This window comes from Triturus cristatus, chromosome 12, assembly GCF_964204655.1.
Source record: "Triturus cristatus chromosome 12, aTriCri1.1, whole genome shotgun sequence".
In the NCBI taxonomy this organism is placed as follows: Eukaryota; Metazoa; Chordata; class Amphibia; order Caudata; family Salamandridae; genus Triturus; species Triturus cristatus.
The window spans coordinates 30,678,553-30,699,553 of record NC_140595.1 but is presented as its reverse complement, the minus strand read 5'-3'; the positions used below and the strand labels follow the sequence as shown (position 1 = coordinate 30,699,553).

General features: G+C 46.4%; 1 protein-coding gene across 1 annotated transcript in view; it reads right to left on the bottom strand.

Annotated features, from left to right (window-relative positions):
• SIN3B (SIN3 transcription regulator family member B) overlaps nucleotides 1-21,001 on the bottom strand; it is a 122,330-nt gene that overhangs the window by 37,909 nt on the left and 63,420 nt on the right. Inside the window, exons 14-16 of the mRNA XM_085639548.1 lie at nucleotides 11,316-11,949; nucleotides 1,770-1,939; nucleotides 753-926 (exon numbers count right to left, since the gene is read on the bottom strand). Coding sequence (XP_085495674.1) covers nucleotides 753-926; nucleotides 1,770-1,939; nucleotides 11,316-11,949 — 978 coding nt within the window. The remainder of the gene's footprint in view (nucleotides 1-752; nucleotides 927-1,769; nucleotides 1,940-11,315; nucleotides 11,950-21,001) is intronic.

Below are 21,001 nucleotides of genomic sequence, written 5' to 3'. Positions count from 1 at the left end.
GGATCAAGGCACTAGGGCGAACACTGGCAGGGGCAGCAGCTCTTCAATTTCATTCCTGTACAAATAACGCTCGAGACTTATGCATACAATCTCAAGCTGGAAGGTTTAACAGCTAAAGGGATTTGATTTAACTTTAAGGCTTACTTCGATACGGTTGATTCTGATGAATACTGAGCTCCCGCTGCAAAACCTCAGTCTTTAAAATCACCACTGCAATTTATTTGTATGCATTGTCACAGCGATGAATGGAGATAAATGAGCCCTATGTGTCTCACAAAGCCCTTTAATAGAGCGCTTCGACTCCCCATCTTCAGTTTCTTGATTTGTCCAGCCCAGCTGGTGTCAGAAGATTCAAGGAATGAGAGGGAAATGAATGGCACTCGAGACTCCGCACAGGGAGCACAGCAACCAAGAGAATATTACTAAACATATGCAACATTTTCCCCTAACAGATACCTCATGGTGAGGAAAATAGAAGAACTGAGAAAACCCAAATCAAATTTTAACCTACACAAATGTGGACCCAGCTCTGAGCTTTTCCAGATTTCTAATACCAGAACATGGAAATGGGTACCAAACGGGTTTCACTCGGGCCTTTCACGTCTGGTTGCCTTTGCACAGTGCCAGTATGCACCCAAAACACATGTAATGCTTTGATAATATTAAAAAATATTCTTTGGGGTCCCATATCACAACTTCAGAAAATATGGATGTATGAAGCTTCTATCAATGCCATGGCCCCTGCCTTTCACCTTGAAGCAGTTCTCATCAGACATGCAGCGCTCTGCACTCCACTGGTAGCTGGTTTCCTTTGCTGCCCGGACACACTGTGATGCCAGGTTCCCACCTGCGGCCCCCGCTTTCTTCTCGCTCAGGTACAGTTCTACCACCTTTAGGCAGATGTCATCACTCACAAGATGGTGAAGCTGTTGGAAAAGAGGAAAAGTTGTTAAAGAAACCAATGACACATTAACAGCAATGGATTGAAGAAGATAACACAGCATGACCAGGTCAAGATGATATGCAGGAGACAGGAATTAATGCTGAGAATACCCTGGGCGTCAGCACAGGGTGGTTCTCTGGCTCAGATTACATGGAGGACTGGGGAGCTTTGGCTAACTCAAACAGGCATAAGCTACGTATCCTAATGCCAATCATTAGAAGCATAGTAGGGGAGGTGGAGGGCACACACTGAAGCAGAGGGTTTGAAGAAAACTAGGCACACAGCAGTACAAGCTGTGCAAAAAGCAGACAACCCCCAAAAGAAGGAGTTAGGGTTGTTGGGTAGTAGTGTTTGCTTGTGGCTGCAGAGCCAACGGGTTCCCTTTTAAACCACTCTCCTTTCAAACCAACTGTGCTGTCCAAGACATTCCAGGGCTACTTGGCCTATTGCTGTGACATACAAGAGTTTGGAGGTAGTGGGACCAGCACTTTTAAAAACAACATGCCTACTACGCTGTTTGCAGGTAAACACAGTTAATGATCAAATGTAAAAAATAGTTAAATGGTCAGGATAAACAAAGCTCACACTTCTAAGTATGAACCTTGGTTTTCAAGGGTCAAATGAGACTTCTCTTTGAAATGCAGAACATAACACGTGCAGGCCAGAAGGGGCCGAAGATGGTTCTCATCACCATTAAATAGAACACATAACTCAACTTGGAAGAACTATTCGTGCTCTCAGTATGTGCCTCATAGAAGGTATATGGTTGATGTTTACTACCTATTGGTACGATCCAGCCTTTCACAACATGCTCCAGAGCACACACCTGTCGAGTTATGTTTTGGATGAGCTTGTCCACAGTAAAGCCAATGTACGCATAGATTGTGAACATCTCCCGCAGGCTGTCTTCATATTGTGAAGGTTCAATGTTTCCGACCAGCAAATTTCTAACCAGGTCTAGAAATGCAGGATAATACTCTTCCAACTCCACTTCACCTGCAATCAACAAACAAATAGGATGTAAAAATGTTTAGATTATTTACAAAGGTATAGTAAAGTGCAATATTCAACATAGGCAGTATTTTGTCCTAAATTGGTCAAACAGCACGAAACAAGATGCACAAGCTACTTACTTGTGTAACGATATATCTGTAAGAGACATTAGTTAGTGATAGATTCCTTACCTTGAAATATCCCCAAGCGTCAGACTGGATCCGAAAAGTTTTCGTCAGCAGTACCCCTGTGCGTCAGTTCTGTACACTCCTTTCCGCACCAGGAACGCAGAGCCAAGCAAGATACTGACCACTGGTGCATTGAAACTAGGGCCCTGAAAGGGATGACAACCCTAGAAATCAGTTTGCAGAACGGGGAGGATGGGTGGGGCGGTAAGGTATCTATCACTAACTGTCTCTTACAGAGATATCGTTACACAAGTAAGTAACTTGTGCATCTGAAAGAGACACGTTAGTGATAGATTCCTTACCTTAGAATAGATACCCCAGCAATACCAACCCCGGTGGTGGGTCTGCGAACCAAGATCTCACCAGAAAGTCACGGAGAACAGAACGGCCAAAGCCGCCGTCTCTCCGGACATGACTGTCAAGGCAATAATGCTTAGTAAAAGTGTGCAGCGAGGCCTACATGGCTGCCTGACAGATGTCTTGCAGGGGGACACCACATCCCAATGTAGTAGTAGCTGCTGTCGCCCTGGTAGAATGGGCGCGCAACACCACCGGGGGTTCCTTCTTAGCCGGAGAATAACAGGCTTTGATACACAAAACGACCCAGCGGGAGATAGTCCTCTTGTGTACAGCTCGGCCTTTCATGGCGCCTAACTGCCAACAAAGAGCTGGTCATCCACCCAGAACTGTTGTGTGCGAATCAAATAAAATGAAAGCGCACGTTTTTGGTCCAGACGATGGAGCCTCTCCTCTTCCTCTCTGGAAGGGTGCAGAGACGAAAAGAAAGTGGGCAAGGTGATAGTTTGCCCAATGTGGAAGGCAGTGACAACCTTTGGCAAGAAGGAAGGACGAGTGCGAAGCACAACCTTGTCCGAATGAGCCAACAGAAAAGAGGCTTACAGGACAGAGCCTGGAGCACACTCGCGCGCCTAGCGGAGGTGATGGCAACCAGGAAAGCAGTCTTCAAAGTTAACAAGCATTAAAAATGCAATAGGTCTCGCCTTTCATTAAGTTAAAGCTATTTGCTTTGGCTATACAATACCATAACTTAATAACTTAATCAAAGGCGAGACCTATTGCATTTTCAATGCTTGTTAATCTATGTTATCCACTGCCAGGCACACCCTTCAACTTCATCTCACTTTTGCAGGGTCCTGCTTTCTCTCTTTGTAACTTTTTTCCATCCTTCTTTTCCTCTTTCTTTCCCTTCCTTTTTTTCTTTCTCTAGGCAAATGTGTGATGAGGAAAAATAAGTGCCGAACCCCAGAAATGAGTGCTGGTGGACCCTACAGGCAACCACGGCTCACATTAAGCACTGGATTTAACTAACACAGACTTAATGATGTACTGGTTACCCTTCCATAAAGGAATTGTTGCTACTGTCAATGATGGGGAGGTTGGTCATGGGGCAGATGTTGCTACTGTCAATGATGGGGAGGTTGGTCATGGGGCAGATGTTGCTACTGTCAATGATGGGGAGCTTGCTACTACTGATGAAGATGGGAAAGCTGTAGATGAAGCAATATTTTAGTATTAACAACGATGGGACGGTTTACATTATAGTTTACACAAATGGCAATGTGAAGGGGTGTGGTGATGTGCTGATTGTTTACCACTGATGATGGGGAGGTTGGCTCACAACAGGTGGTAACAGGGAAGCTGAAGAAGCAGCAATCGTGTATTACTGACAGTGATGGCGAGGTTGACAATAGCACAGTATGTTGCTGCTGATAATGATGGAGGGGTTGGTGATGAGGCAATAGTTTGCTACTAATACTGATGGGGAGGGTGACTATCGAGAGATAGTGTACTACTACTAATAATGGGGAGGCTGACAACAGGTGACTAGAGATAGTGATGGGAGGCTGGTGATGGAGCAATAGTTTAGCCGGGTCTGGTGGCCCAGTGGAATAATGCATCCACTGCAGGGGCCTGTGTTCGACCTCATTGTCACAGGTTCAAATCCTGGGGGGGTTTACTCAGCCTTTCATCCATCTGAGGTCGATAAAAAGGAGTACCATTGAGTTGGGTAACAACAAACATCTGTTATTCAGCGCCAAGATGCCTCCAGGCGAATGCGCGCTTTACAAATACACGTTATGCTATTGATAATCACCGGAGGTTGATGATGGGGCAATCGTTTACTATTGATAATCACCGGAGGTTGGCGATGGGGCAATGTTTTACTATTTATAGTAATGGAAGGTTAATTTGGGCTACAGTTTACTATTGATAAAGACTATTGTTAATGATGGGATGTTGGCGATGGAGCGATAGTTAATTATTGTTAATCGAAGGCTGGCGATGGGGCAATAGTTAACCATTGATGGTGATGGGATGTTGACGATGGTGACAATAGCTTTCTGTTAATAATGAAAGGGCCATTGGTGATACAACATATGATGGGGGGGACTGCCTGTTAATTTTCTGCTAACGACGAGGGGAAGGCTGGTTAATCAGGGTTTACCGTTGAAAATACAGAGACTGGTGAGGTCGGCCTCAGTTTCTTCCCACAATAACACCAAGTGCATGCTGGGGCAGAATGCTCAATGGACTTGGAGGGGTGAGTCATGGCAGTGAATTGTTGGCAACTGTAAGCCAGCGTCACACACGCTAACAGCTGCTACGCCTGGCACGTCATTGTGAAGGTAGCAGTGCTGCTAACATTAGAGGAATGCGTGGTGACTGCACAGGACGTTGTGCTGATTTATCGATTGTTGTGAGGTCATGACCTTTCTCACCTAAATAGCCCATGCCATAAACTCTTATTTAGGTGCCAGTCACTCAGAGAAGTCTCAGCGTGGCTGATCACTTGAAAGGCTCACCACTGTTTTGCGTACGGTTGGGGGGGTTATTTGTATGTTTGTTTTCCGTGCTCAGTCCTTCATATGAGATGGGGTGGTGTTCTGCTCGATTTTCCCGGCCTTCTTGTGAGGAAAAGTAATTGAATGTGACTTCAGTCTCTTACCATTCAAGTCTAAGGGTTAGAGTAGTGAATGGAGCCTATTTACTAGGCACTTCGACATGATTCTGTGCTCTTCCCCATAGATCAGGGCTTGCACACATAGCCTAGGGGATAGATTTGTTAGTATTAGGGATAACCTGTCCTGTAGTGAGGGTATTTCACGGAGCTGTGCTGAATTCAGGCCTGGTAGGCCTCAAACGGGAGAGACTCCATCTTTCTTTCTGCTCCGGCAGCTTGGGATGCTTCTAGGTCAAACGTAATGTTTTAGTTATGAGGTGTTATGAGCTTGGAGAGAACCGGTTCAGGCCGGCCCTTATCGAAGGATTGTATTTTTCTTCATGCCGAAGACACTACATCAGGCCGGCCGGCTGGGAACGTGTCCTTGGTACGGGGAGGTACAAGAATTTGGTGGGCGGCAGGTTACAGGCCGGAATTTTCCATGAGGAAACGCACCTCTATATTAGTAAAAGTCTGAGGCAGTTACATGTTCAGTCCGTAGGCGGCATCTAGCAGTTAGCAGTAAAGCTACTACTTATTCCAGGGAAGACAGACGCCATCTTGAAGGCGGAGAAGAACCGAGAGACAGATGCTTTCCTAGCAGAATAGCCAGAGAGGAGAGAGTAGCCGATAAGGAAGAGGTCCCAGTGACTCGGAGAAGGGTGATTCCAGGCGAGCCGAGGCACAGACGAGAAGGGAACCTAGATGACTACTGAGTGCAGGCTACATACTACTAAGGTGATGTCGACCCTTTCTTATTAGAGTGTACAACTTAATCTTTCACTTTTCTTTGCAGGTTATGTGTTATATCGTAATGTTATGTGATTGTGTATGTAATGAGTAATAAAGTATCCAGTTTGTAGTGAACCAACATGTGCTGCGTGTTCTTGTATAAGAGGGTAGCCTATTCTTCTAGTCAGCTGCGGCTACATGAACAGATGTTAACCCTGATCAGGTAAGTGGTAACTGAATAAGGGAAAGAGGAGCCCCTCGAACCTGAGAACAGGCTATGCTCGAACTGGCAATCCTTGTGTGATCTGATGAATAGTGAGACTGATTCCCTTTTTGTATGTTATGGTGATCATAGGATGAACTGTCGTATGAGACTGCCGTCTAGGTAGAGAGGTCTGGATTCGTATAGGATCGCGAGGCCGCCACTTGTGATACTGTCGTATGGGCAGAGAGGTCTGGATCCGTATGGGATCGCGAGGCCGCCGATTGTGCTGAGACTGCCGTCTGGGTAGAGAGGTCTGGGTTCGTATGGGACCGCGAGGCCGCCACTTGTGATACTGTCGTATGGGCAGAGAGGTCTGGATCCGTATGGGATCGCGAGGCCGCCGATTGTGCTGAGACTGCCGTCTGGGTAGAGAGGTCTGGGTTCGTATGGGACCGCGAGGCCGCCACTTGTGATACTGTCGTATGGGCAGAGAGGTCTGGATCCGGGTGGGATCGCGAGGCCGCCACTTGTGATACTGTCGTATGGGCAGAGAGGTCTGGATCCGTATGGGATCGCGAGGCCGCCGATTGTGCTGAGACTGCCGTCTGGGTAGAGAGGTCTGGGTTCGTATGGGACCGCGAGGCCGCCACTTGTGATACTGTCGTATGGGCAGAGAGGTCTGGATCCGTATGGGATCGCGAGGCCGCCGATTGTGCTGAGACTGCCGTCTGGGTAGAGAGGTCTGGGTTCGTATGGGACCGCGAGGCCGCCACTTGTGATACTGTCGTATGGGCAGAGAGGTCTGGATCCGTATGGGATCGCGAGGCCGCCGATTGTAAGAGGTCTTGGTATGTATAGTAGGAATCCCCTGTCCTTAGGTGATAGATATATGTGGTTGCAGGATTGTAAATAGGTTCTAGGGAGGGGGTAACGTTCTGGCTGGGTTAGTGAGGCTCTGATGAGCGGGTTCTATCTGATCCGAAAACCCAAGCAGAACAGGTGGGTTGCCTGTTCTCTGGCACAACACGTTTAACGAGAGTTAGAAAGACGTCTATTATGACAGACAGTTTCCTGACAGCTCCCGGCCCAGTAGGAGATATCATCACACCTTTCCTCCCTTGGGCACTGAGCTCGCCAGCACAGTCATCACGGAAAGTCCAAGCTCGAATATGAAACCGAAAGCAACAGAGCCGCCATCGGGAGCGCGAGGCAGCGGCAGCCATTCTGAGGCAGCGTCGGGGAACGCAGGAGCTGGCCACCTGGGGACCTCTTGCCCCTCAGTCCTTTTAACCCACAAGGAATTCATTTATCACCCGCGGGGCACCCCCACCCCGTAACGGATCAAGAGTTTGAAGGTATCCTGGGCAAAGGCTTGCTCCCACCGTTTTGTGATGAAATGTGGAGCCACGAAGCTTCTTTTGACGTGAGGTTGTAGACCCAGCCCCCGAGCGCACCACCAACCTACGGCATGGCTTCTCTCCCTCCAGCCGGTAGCCAGGGGGCTATCCTCACCTTCCTCTTGTTTCAGCACATGAACCCCGCTAAGTACTGCATGTGTGTGTAGGGGGCGTGGGGCCAGGGGTACATTCTTCATAACTTTAACAGCGCCAAAGCAATAAATGCAGTACAAAACTGTGATTTCACTCTAACAACAAGCGCTCGCCAGGCAGCTGACGTAGACTTTTGGCTTTTTCGCCCGTCCCACTTGGACGGCCTCGCCTGCTTTCCTTCTGAAGTAAAAGGTTTCTTATCTGTATGGGGCCATGTGTTTGGCAAGGCTTCTGAAGAAAGGAGAGGTTGCATCAATTCTCCAGTAGGTTAAAATATGGGCCGTACCACCATACACAGTTACAGAAGACTTTTAGATTCAAGCTAAGTACGAATAGTGAGTGTCACCATTGTTAACATCCTTGATTCTATAGTATGTTCTGGGGACCCTTGCTATCCGAAACAGTTAAGGCAAGTACAAATGCCCTTTTCAAGTCTATAATCTTCCAGGTTAACAAATCACTTCAAACCGGGATAATACTCCATTCCTGAATAAACAGACTGGATGAAAACGATCCTTAAATTACAGGCCAATAAACTTATAGCGTTTTTATCTTGAAATTTTATGAGGAAGTGGTCGGCCTGTAGCTACAGGAGAACACTGAAGCAGTTAACTTAGTTAGGACGAGGCAGTCAAGCTTTAGACTCAATAGACACACAGTGCCAACCTTAACTAATGTGTAGACAGAGATACTGGACAATGGAAACACTGCGCTCTTGCGCATGGAAGTTTTCGACCCACTCAACACCAACACATGGAGCTAAAAACAAAGAGGCGTGGTGGGGTGACAGAGACAGAATATGTGTTTCGCCTTCCTGAAAGAAAGGAAAACTTGCATCTGGATAGGGGGGGGGGGGAAAGTGTCATCTGCTCAAGAAATGCTATTCTAGGAGATGCCAATGGGGTCTTGTTTGTTCCACCTCCTTTTTAAACATATACATTAAACTCTTCATGAGCACTTGCTGACTTACCAAATTTCACAACAACGCAGATTACATCGAAGTGGTGTTCAATCTATCTGAAGCAGACTGCAAAGCCAAAGGCCAGGTGGTTGAGGTGTTTAGAATCATTCAGAAAAACATCGACACCAATGGTCTCAGCGCAACAAAAAGAAACAAGTTTCTGGTTCTGAACTCCCGGCCACATAAGCAAACTAAACCAGCATACTCTCATGGTAGGTTAGACCAAAGTACAAGGCCAAGACACTGGGCATCTGGTACGTAAAGTGTCTCTGGATAGCCGTATTCATTGAGTGGTATCGTCCATTTGCTAGCAGCTGAAATGAATGAGACCAATGACACTTCTGCTAAATAAGCAACAATAGAACCACTAGAAGTGGAGCTATCACTGGCACCAAAATGTTACTGTATTGCAATGCCCTATACACAGTGACCTCTAAAATAATTTTAAAAGACAGTAGGCCTTAAGGAACTCTGCAGACAGGGCGATACTACACAGCCACTAACCATGCCTCCATCACCCAGAGAGCAGCTCATCATGGTTCACAATGTGGTACATGGTGTGTGCCCAGAACATCTGAAAGACCGCTTACAAATCCTGCCTCTGACCAGAACCCCGAGATTAAGTGACAAGCTCTTCCTTTAACAAAATAAAACACACTCGAGCTGGGAGCCGGCGCTACACCCACAAAGCTACTATTATGTGGACAGAGGTCCCGGATGGCCTGCGCTTATGTCCAAACCGGTTGTCCTTTATAAAGGCCTGCTTGTTTTAAGCTCAGAGGGAGCTATATTCCTATTTCGCTTTGAAACCCATGGGTAGTGATGCACTCTGTAAACAAATATAAAAGTGGGACGGCAGTCACCCTCATTAACTGGCACTGACCTCGCCCCTTCCTTTAGCGCCCAGAACCCGATTCCTTCCACCTGCTCTTCAACCATCGAGTTGCCCTAATTCAGTTCTCGCACATCCCGACCCCCTCCTTCTCGTGCATATAACTTAAGTCGGGGTTCACGCTTCACCCTAGTCCTCCCTCCCCTCAGTGCCAGGACTGGGGCAGGGTGTCTGGCCACCTGCACGCAAACATTACATTTCTCATGACTCAGTCAACCAAGACCAGTGACGAACTGAATAACCTACCAGGCACAGGCGACGCACCTGCGAGACGCGGGCAGCAAGCAGCCAAGACGCGCAGATAGAGAGGGCTGCTCGATAAAGTGGAGTCTGCAGTGAGACCAGACTGGCAAGTATGCGCGGATCAAAAGACTGAAAACACAGACTGCAGATCTGCAGACAGCGGGCATTCCCCTCCACTCACCCCGAGTAAGCCCAGGAGAGCGGGCGAGGGGCTGACACACCATCTTACTCACTCGCATTATCAGCATAAACAATATCCCGCGTCGTTATCTGACGGTTCCCAACATTCGGACTGAGTCACACCATGCACATGGAAACAAGTGCTCTGTGGTGGAGCACTGCGTTCTAGGTGAGATGGGGTGTTGAGATGTGGGGATTCGAGTCTCGGCGAATCAAGTAATCTACCCGTGCCTAGCAAAAAAAAAGCTGTCGACGTTGGGGAAAAATATAGTGCATAGCAGATAATGAGTGTGTAACGCCGCAAGTGAGAGATCCAATCCCGGTGGGCGGGGCTAAAAGGAGACAAGGCGGCAACAAGGAGGGACTAAGAAGCCTCCTTTTCAATCCTGAGCCTGCGTTTTGCATGCAGGATGACGCCAACGAATAAGGAAGATGGGCGGGGCTTCAACTCCGCCTCTGAGAGCTTTGGAATCTGTATTGATTCCAAGAAGCTCTCATATGATGAGAGCAGCACATGCGCGCTGCTTTCGCAAGCCGAGACCTAAAAACCAAAGGTTTAAGTAACACTATAGTTAGGTGAAATGTTCATTAACATCGTAACATTTTAAACTCTAAAAACCATAGAACCTCACCTATTATAGTTACCTTTAGTAACTATAACTCGTGCCCTAAGGTAACTATAACTTGCCCCCTGTCATACACAGTTTTCTAATCAATAATTTCATTGCAAATGTTGAACCAAGCATGTATAAGATGCCAATGCTGCAGAACTGTAGTTATAGGTAACTTGTTTCATATGAACTAAGCAGGACATTTTGTGGAAAAAAAAAAATAACCCTCAATATTAAGTTTAAGCATCGAGAAAGAACCTAGTTTTGAGAGGACTCCTGTGCAGCATGACAGTGGGAATTCACAGGACACCCGTACATAGGATTTAAAGACATTCATCAGGGGGTAGGAAAAGAGTGATTTCTTACATCCTTGGAGTTCAAATAATATGCAGTCTGCATCCAAGCGCTTTGATACAGTGAAGGTGGCAGATGATTGACTGACAACTTGGATTTTAAACTGCAACATGCCACAGCATTTTGTCAGCGCTAATTATGGTAGAACTGTCTACATCTTAAGGTGGTTTGTAATTGGTAAATTCTGCTTTCTAGAAGTAAAGGAATAGTGAAAGGCATAACGGAAATTGCTGGGCTAATGTGGCCTAGGGTCTAGATAAGGAACCATGGATTAATTGCATTTTGATCAAAAGAAGCAGTGTCAAAAAACCATGAATTTGATAAATGAGCATTTTATAGCATCTGCTCCTTCATAAACATGCTGGCCTGAGGTGAGTGCTGGGTTATATTGGGAAACAATGGAGCATCGCAATGAACAACAGCCATTATGCCTCAGATGGCACAAAAGAAACACTTGGCATTAGACATGTGAAAGGATTGAATAGGCAATGAGTTTCTTACTAGGTTGCTTGAGTCGGAGATCCATAGCTGGGTCTGTGGATTTTTCTTTCCGTCCATCGCACAGTATTCTCTCTCGTTCTTTTTCAGCTCGGTATTCCAATAGCTGCTTCTGAGCCTGCCGGTAAATTTTCAACAAGCGCGCACACAAAGTCTGATGCAGCCGTAGAAAGAAATACCAGTTGTTATTGGCAAAGAAGAGGCTATACACGTCTTCCATTGGAGTGTGTGCCTCGGTCGGCGTAGGGCGTGCCTCGGCTGGTACAGGGGAGGGCTCAGCTGGTGCCGGGCAGGCCTCCTGTGGCTCAGATTTTGGGCTGGCCTGCGATGGAGTCCCAGGTTTCCTGCGGTGGTCAGCCACCTCACTACTGGTCTCTAAAGTCGTTTCCCGCTCTTCATCAGCAGACTCATCAGATGCCCCAAACTGAGATGGGCAGGAGAAAAAGAGTTCAGGAAGAAAGTGGTGGATAATTTGCCAAATAGTGTCTTTGTCCTCCTTCTGGATAGCGGGCTGCCGTTTCACGTAGTAGGTGATAAGTGCAGCTGCATCTTCCAAAATTTGCTTATCTTCATACACAAAGATCAGGTGAGGTTCATTTGTAGCGCTCGGCCTACCATCGGAGTGCTGCTCTTGATGCTGCAAAAGAAAAACAACGTATTACTTTCATTTATTTTATAGTTTCTTAAATTCACAGTTTTGATTCTGGAAGGGTAAAGGCTCTTCATTTAAAGAAGGTAGAAAAATGTTAAGGGATACTGCCAACACCATATACAACTGTAGCTAAAAGATTTTTACTAGCAACAAAGAGTATCAGTGGTCAGAGTCTCCCAACACTATATTCAACACCTACCATGTCACTATCTAATGAGGATTTCATTCTATTAACCCAAAACCGGAAATTTCCAACTCAAACTCACAGGCTTGAATATAAATTTCCTGACAAACTCAAACAGAATTGAATAAAAATAATAAAACTACACAGAAGTTGACTGCATGTGTAAGCTCCATGAAATATTACAATGGAAAAAGGCTGTATTGAAAAAACAAGCTGAAGGACTTTTATACCTTTCTGCTAACTATACAGTTGTAGTACAATTCTTATCAGGCTAACATCCACAGAAGACTTCTGCTTGTATGCTTTCTTGTGCATGCTACAGGGCTTTTATGGAATCAGAGAAAAAATTATTGAAATGTCCTAAACAAAACTGAAACAGAAGGGCACAACCTCTGTGGTTGCCAAAGTCAAACACATATCCACTGTGACTTCTAATGAACCAGGAACCAAAGGCATAACAGACTTTGAAAGGCACTGAAGCAGCAGGGATTTGAAAATTGTGTCAATCTAGCTTTCAAAGAAGGGAAATCAATATTGTGTTTTGTACCCCTTCGGTCATTACTTTGTGATAAATAGTGAGGACATAAGTAGGGAACACGTATCCCAAACAGAAAGTCTATGGGAGTACGTAGCCACGCGAGGAATGAAATGAGCAGATTCAGGGTATGCTCATCAAAGTTGGAGTAGTGTGCCTATAACCTATGGCTGGATTTAACTTTTTCTTTGGCTTATTCTTTTGACTGTTTTCACCCTTTTCCGCAGACCACCATGAATAGATGGTGCAGGTTTCCGTTTCCATGTAGGTTCCTTTATTGAGGTGTGCCTTGCCCGAGCTGAGGTGGCAGTTAAGGATGTTGATCCTCATGAACTTTGGGAGTGAGGGGAAAGAATTGCCCACTGACCACAATAATCTTGAAGGAAAATGCTACTTACCCAGTATGCATCTGCTCTTGGCATGCAGAGCTGTAGATTCACATGCTTTGCATAAGCCTGCCATCTAGTGTTGCGTCCGGATGTTTTCACTTTGTTTTTCTTCGAAGAAGTGTTTTCTTGTCACGAGATAGGGAACTCCTCCTTTCGGTGATAGTGCGCATGGGCATCGACTCCATTGTTAGGATTGTTTTCCCGCAGAGGGTGAGAATGGAGTTAGTAAGAGAAGAATAGAGACGTCCATGGGTATGTGTCCAAGTAAGATATTTCTGCAACAGGTATAGGTACCCGGGGAGGCGGGTGGGTGCATGTGAATCTACATCTCTACATGCCAAGAACGGATGCATACTGGGTAGGTAGCATTTTCCGTTCGAGGCATGTGAGCGATAGATCACATGCTTTGCATAGACTATACAGCAGTAATCTCCCAAAGCGGAGGCTAACCTGTAGCTATTGCAGTAGTTTGAAAGAGTGTACGTAGAACTGCCTGGCCTACATTAGCTTGTTGTCTTGCTAACACATCTACATAATAATGTTTTGTGAATGAGTGAGGTGTAGACCATGTTGCAGCTTTGCAGATGTGAGCTATGGGGATGTTTCCCAAGAAAGCCATAGAAGCCCCCAGTTTGCAAGTGTAATGCACCCTAGGGGGAATTGTTTAAGTTCTTTTTGCTTTTGCATAGCATGTCTGAATACATTTGACTATCCACTGTGTAATACCTGATTTAAAAAACAGGATTGCCCTTGTGAGGTGGAGCAAAAGCAACAAAGAGTTGTTTAGTTTAAAGGAAAGGTTTTGTCCTTTCTATCTAATAGACTAATGCTCGTTTAACATCTAAGGTGTGTAGAGCACGTTCTGCCACAGAATCTGGTTGAGGAACGAACACGGGCAACTCAACAGATTGATTGATGTGGAAGGCAGAAATTACTTTGGGGAGAAAATTAGGATTAGTACGAAGAACCACTTTGTATTGGTGTACTTGTAAAAATGGTTCTTCTATGGTTAGTGGCTGAAGCTCACCCACTCTCCTCAGTGATGTGATCGCAATGTGGAAAGCAACTTTTGAAGTGAGAAATTGCAGTTCACATTTATGCAATGGCTCAAAGGGTGGAACGTCAGTCTGGTGAGAACAATATTAAGATTCCACACTCGGGCAGGTGGACGTCTTGGGGGAATAACTCTTTTGAGTCCTTCCATAAATGCCTTAATAACAGGCACTCTGAAAACAGACAGATGTTGTCTATTTTGAAGGTATGCAGCTATTGCCACGAGATCTGAGCGTATGGATGTCTACGCTAAATTTGAGCGTTGTAAATGCAGTAAATAACAAATGATGTTTTGAACTGAAGCATCAAGTGGGTTGATATGGTTGTTATTACAATAAATAACAAACCGCTTCCATTTTGCCACATAGCTGTGAGAAAGTGGCTCTGTATATACTGATCCCAAATAGGTACAGTGTATACAGAGTCCACAGTCCACAGAGGTATGGCAGAGGCTAAAGTTAGATATAACCTTACCCTCTAAAGTGGTAGCTTGGTCGAGCAGTAAGGCAGTATCAGAGGACAGTGTAAAGCACTTTGTTGTACACACTCAGTCAGCAAATGGTCTCACACACTCAATAACTGAACTCTAGGCCAATGGTTTATATAAAAAAAATATATGCTTGTTTTATTTTAGAACCAACAATAGGCATTAAAATATACTTTCTCAGAATGAGATGCTTTATATAATTACTTTTGCAATATGCAATTGTCGTTTGTAAATAATTACAAGTGGTTGCAATAGGCAACACAATTCTAAACACAATAATACATTGAGTTCAATGGAAGTTTCAAGTTATTTGCAATAGATTACTTTTAGGAATACTTTTGTGATTCCAGGACTGGATCCTAGATTCAGTCCTGGGACAGTACTTAGAAACAAGTGATAAAAGTCGACTTAGTTACTGTTATGATTTTTAGACAATATTTTGCTATTTTAAAAGTTGACACTTAGAAAATATTTCATAGAAAACAGTCAATGATTCCCTATGGAAGAAAATTCAAGTTGCAGGTATAGTATGTTCTTGTTACTTTTGTAATGCAGTACTGGGTGCCTAGACTCAGTACTGGGACCTTTATCAGGTAAGTAATTACATTTTCACAATTTTTAAAGAATATTTAAAGTATGCAGAAATCGACACAAGAAATTTCACAGAAAAACAGTCAATGGTTTCCTATGGAAGAAAATTGGGTTACTGGTAAGAACGGTTGTGAATATTTTTCAGTGCTGGGCACCAAGATCCAGCACCGGGAGCTCTCCTAATAGCAGGTGAGTGTTTTCGTTACTCGGCTGGTTTTTGGTGAATATTTTAAGTTTTGAAAAGTCCACACAAGAAATTTCTGGAAAAACCAGTCAATGTTACCCTATGGAGAAAATAGAGTTATCGGTTTAAAGGTAAGTACTCGACTGGCAGAGTTAAGGTTCTGGGCATAGACTCAGGGGTCTCCCAGTGTCAGGTAGGTACAGTTGGTTCACCCTCCCTCAGCGGCACAGCGGCGGCCGGGTGCAGAGAGAGTTAGGCCCAATGTTATCCTATGAGAGGTAGGGGGGCCTTGGTTGGTGGCTGCTGACTAGCAGGCCACGCGGCTGTGGGAGCTGGGCTCCTGGTCACTTACTCAGGGCAAGTAGATAGGTGTAGAGGTAGCACTGCCAGGGCCACATGGGCAGCTGGGTGCAGGGTGCTTTTGAGCCTTCGGGCGCTCAATTGATGGGAAAGCTCCGGTTTAGAAAAAGACTGCAAGCTCGGGGAGTAAGATTCTTCAGGTGCCACCACCACTTCGAGAGGTAAGTTGGAGGATAGGTAGGTACCCCGGGATTGGTCACAGAAACCGCGGGGCGCCGGGTGCAAGGGTGCCTTTTGGTGTTGGGAAATCTTACCCTCTGTTGATCGTGGTTGGGGGGGCACCTGGTTCTGAGGCTGCAGGCGTCTTCAGGAGCGTTGAGGGAAGTCCTTGGGTGCCGGACTCGGGGTCACAGTCGCCGTGGGGTCGTCCTCGTGGTTTTTGTTCACTCTGGCACAGGCCAGGCTTGGCGGGTGCAGAGTGTGAAGGGTTCGCAGTTCCGGGCTGGTGCCTGGGATTAGAAGTAGAGTTTGAATAGAGCCTCTACTCATGGGAGTCCCAGGTGCTTAGAGTCAAAAGGTAGCCAGGTCCTCCGGGGTTTGTGAGGTTGCTGGCCACAAGAGTTGCCGGGTTGGAGCAGGAGCAGGTTCGAGGGTCGACAGGCCGGTAGGGCTGGGGCCAAAGCAGTTGGTGTCTTCCTCTTCTTAGCAGCTGCAGGGCAGGTCTTCTTTCTTCTTGCTCTTCTTTGTATTTCGGAATCTGGAATCTGGGGAAGGAAGGTTCAGGGTGTCCCTAAATACTAGATTTAGGGGCGTTACAGGTAGGTGAAGGGCAGGGACCAATGGGTCCCTGTACTGGGGTGGGTACACCCCCTATACTGCCTCTCTCCTGTGGGAGGGGGGCAGTAGCCTAGTCCTGATTGGGTAGGGATTCCCATCTTCAAGATGGCGAGCGCCCGGAGATGTGCTTCACCTCGCCTCCCCCACCTGAGGGGTGGGTTTGGCATGCTGGCACATCCCCGGTCCTTATTTAGGGTTTCCGGCCAGGCTGCCCGCCAGAGTGGGGGCTCCCAGTGGCCTGGGGAAGCTGGGGGATGCCTTTGAAGCTTCCCCCTGCCCATCCTGGGGGAGGAGATTTAGCACCTCGCCCAGGGTGTGCATTGTTGCAGGCCCAGGAGGGCTCTCCTACCCAGGGGTCAAGCAACATGTCTGCTGTGTGGCAGCCTAGGCAGCCGACCAGACGTGGATTGTAGGGTAGGTTTCAGGGGGCATCTCTAAGATGCCCTCTGGGGTGCTTGGTACATTAAATCCCACACTGGCATCAGTGTGGGTTTAATGTGCTGAGAAGTTTGATACCAAACTTCTGAGTCTTCAGTGTTGCCATTATGGTGCTGGGGAGTTCGTGTTTGACGAGCTCTCAGCACCATGTACTCGTAAATGGCAGCACTGCACTTACAGTGCCTAGGAATGGACCTGGGTACTGTAGGGGCACACGGCTCATGCTCCTGTGCCCACACCACTGGCATAGGGCACCCAGCTAGAGGGGTGGCTGATGTATGCCAGGGCAGTGTGGGTGGTGGGCATGGCACACAGGGATGTGTGCCATGTCGTCTTTTTGTTTTGTCTTGTACCCAGACACTCAGCCTGCAAGAGCAGTGTGTGTGTGTTAGGGTACAGGGCCTCTAAGGGCGGCACAATGAGAGCTGCAGCCCTTAGAGGCCTTCCCTGGTCACAAGGCCCTGGGTACCTAGGGTACCATTCACCAGGGGCTGACATGTGGCCAGGGTTTGCCAATTTGGGTTTTGGCTGTTAGGCAGTTTTTAGGGAAGGAACACAGGCCCTGGGCACCTGATTGGCAGGAACCCAGGGCACAACAAGGAAAAGTGCATCAGCTATCAGGCAAAAAAAAAGGGGGGGGGGGAGAGGTTACTGCAACAGAAACCCACGTTCTTACAATAGCAAGCTCTTGTAGTAGGACGTCTAGCCTCTTTAATAATTTTCATACAGTCTGGCGGAAGATTGAGGTAGCCAAACTCTGACTTTAGATGCCAGATCGCTAGGTTGAGATGTCTGTAATCTGGATGTCTGATCTCTCCACGGCTCTGTGTGAGGAGGTTGGATGCGAGATGTAGTTTTTGATTAGGAACATTGAGAGCTCCAACAGGGTGGTGAACAAAGGCTGACGTGCCCATGTGGGAGCTACCAGGATGAGTGTGAGGGACATTTGCCTGAGCTTCCGAACCAGTAGTGGAATGAGTGGGAGAGGCAGAAAAGCGTAGGCAAACATCCCTGACCAGTTCATCCATAGTGCATTGCCTGGACAATGGATGTGAATACCTGGAGGCGAAGCTTGGGCATTTTGGTTTGTGGCAAACAGATCTAGGTCTGGGAAGCCTCCAAATGTCCTGTGCAAGTTGCGACAGCTATAGAGAATGTGTCCCCCCTGTTTCTGTATATAATACATGGCTGTCATGTTGTCTGTAGGTATCAGGACAGCTTTGCCTGCAAGGTGACCTTGAAAGGCTTTGAGCACTAGAAATACTGCTAGTAGCTCTAGGTGATTTATGTGAAGTTGATTTTGCTTGTGGGTCCACAAACCTTGAACTGTGTGAGTTTGGAGATGAGCTCCCCAGTCAGTAAGTGATGCGTCTGCTATTAGCACTGTCTGTGGAACTGGGTCGATGAAGGGCCGCCGTTTGGGAAGGTTTTGTGGATTCCACCACTACAGAGCGATGTGTGGCCGTCCACCAACACTAGATCTGATAACTGACCCTGATTCCACTGACGTGCTAAGCATTCCTGAAGGGGACGGCTTTGAAGTCTTGCATAGGAAATTATTAAGATGCAAGACGCCATCATTACCAGTAACTGCATGAATACCCGAGCTGGCAATGAGTGGTGGGGCTGGAACTGGGAAATTAGAGCCTGAATGTTGAGGATTCTGGCTGGATTGGGACAGGCTAGAGCTTTTTGTGTATCGAGAGTGGCTCCCAAGTACATTTGCGTGTTGGAGATGGGACTTGGGACAGATTTATTGTGAATCCGAGATTGTGGAGCAGCTGTACTGTTTTGTAAGTGTACTGTAGACACTTTGCTTGTGAACTGGCTTTTATGAGCCAGTTGTATATGTATGGGAAGACGTAAATGTGTTGTCTTCATAGATGAGCTGCGACTACTGCCAGGCTTTTGGTGAATACTCTGGGAGCAGTGGTGACTCTAAATGGAAGCACTTTGAACTGGTAATGTTGTACCGCTACCACAAACCTGAGGTATTTGCGATGAGCGGGATGTATTGGAATATGGAAGTAGCCCTCCTTTAAGTCTAAAGTAGACAGAAAGTCGCCTTGCTGAAGGAGTGGGAGCACTTGTTGGACTGTTACTATGTGAAAATTGTCTGAATGGATATACAGATTTAGTTCTCCGAGGTCTAGTATAGGCCTGAGAAAGCTGCCCTTTTTGGGTACTAGAAAGTATAAGGAGTATATGCCGGCCCCTTGATATTGTAATGGGACTGACTCTATAGCTCCTTTTTGTAATAGGAAGAGAACTTCTTGTTTGAGCAGGTCAAAATGCTCTTGTGACATTTTGTATGATCTTGGAGGAATGTTTGGGGAATTGTGGGTAAGCTCCAGACAATAACCAGATTGGATAATTTGTAGAACCCATCTGTCTGAAGTTATTGTATTCCAAACGGGTAGAAATTGAGAGAGGCATCCCCCGAGAGGAGTGGAATGATTGGGGGGTAGAGGAAGGAAGTCACTGTTTAATATTTGCAGGGGAAGTATGTGTTGAGTTGCCTCTACCACTTCCTTTGCCATTATTACCCTAAATCCTCCTCGAAAGTAACCTCATGAAGAGGGTGACCGGTTACTGGCTTTCTAAGAGGAGGAGGGGTTTTCTTTAGATACTTTTTTTTAGCCCCCTCTGTAAAAGGAACGGTGAAAGGAGCCCCGATTAGAAAGGAACTGCAAAGCCCCCATGGATTTTGCGACCTCTGTATCCTTCCTCATCTTGTCTAAAGTAGTATCTACTGTAGAGCCGAAGAGGTGCCGCTTGTCGAAGGGTAGATTTAAAATGGAGGCTTGGACTTCGGGTTTAAACTCAGAAATTCTATGCCAAGCGTGTCTCCGCAAAAAAACGCTAGTATTAACTGCGTGAGCTGAAGTATCAGCTGCATCTAAAGCGCATCTAATGGATGTGTTGGCAATTAACTTCCCCTCTTGAATTAAGTTGTTGGCTTTATTCTTCTGTTCATCTGGCAAAAATGTTATAACTTTTTCTAGCTCATCATAATGAGCTCTGTCACAGCGTGCTAAAAGAGCTTGGGTGTTCGCAATACGCCAGTGATTGGCTGCCTGTACAGCGACTTTTTGCCAGAGGCATCTATGAGTTTGGACTCCTTATCAGGAGGAGGGGCATCGCCTCTGGTTTGTGAGTTTGCTCTCTTGCAAGAGTTCGAGACTACTAGGGAGTCTAGGGGAACTTGACACTTGATGTAGGTAGGGTCAGTAGGTGCTGCCTTATACTTTTTGTCTACTCTGGGTGTGACAATCCTGGCACGCACAGGGTTTTTGAAAATCTCATCTGCGTGTTTGAGCATTCCCTTGAGCATAGGTAGTGAGTTTGTTGCTCTTTGAGAGGAACTTAAAGTCTCAAAAAGAAAATCCTCTTCAAGGGGCTCTTTATGAAGTTGTACCCCATGATATTCAGCAGCCCTATTGAGTAACTCTATGCACCCTATATTTCCGTCTGGTGGTGAAGGTTTGGTAGGGTATAGATCCAGATCATTGTCAGTATTAGGATCTGTATAGTAATCCTCCCATGGATCAGGAATAATGTCCTGTGGTATGTCCTTATCCCCATCCCCGTCATCTTGTTGGTGAGGTGACTGTGGTTGTAAATTTCTAGGTGTAATCAATAAATTTGGGTCAATTGTAGAAGGATTAGTACCCACATTTTTCTTCTTAAGTGGCATGTGGTAATCTTCTTGTAACTCTGGTTTTCTTTTAACTGGCATTTTTACATGAGTATGTCCAGTTTTTGGATTAATGACCAGTTCCTTCTGTCGAAACGAGGCTCCTTGGATGGAAGAGGAGTTAGTTTTGTCTTTTGGCGCCAGAATTTTCGGTGCCGAGAGTTTCCGATCCGAAGCTTTAGGTTTCGGTACCGAAGGGATGGTCACAATGACGTGTTTAGATTTTGTTGCCGAAGGTTTCGGTTCGGTGCCCGAACGGGGGCAACTCGATCCCGAGCCAAAGGCTTTGGTGTGTTTCTCGGTGCATACCTTGGGGCATATTTTGAGGCAGGGTAGTATCAG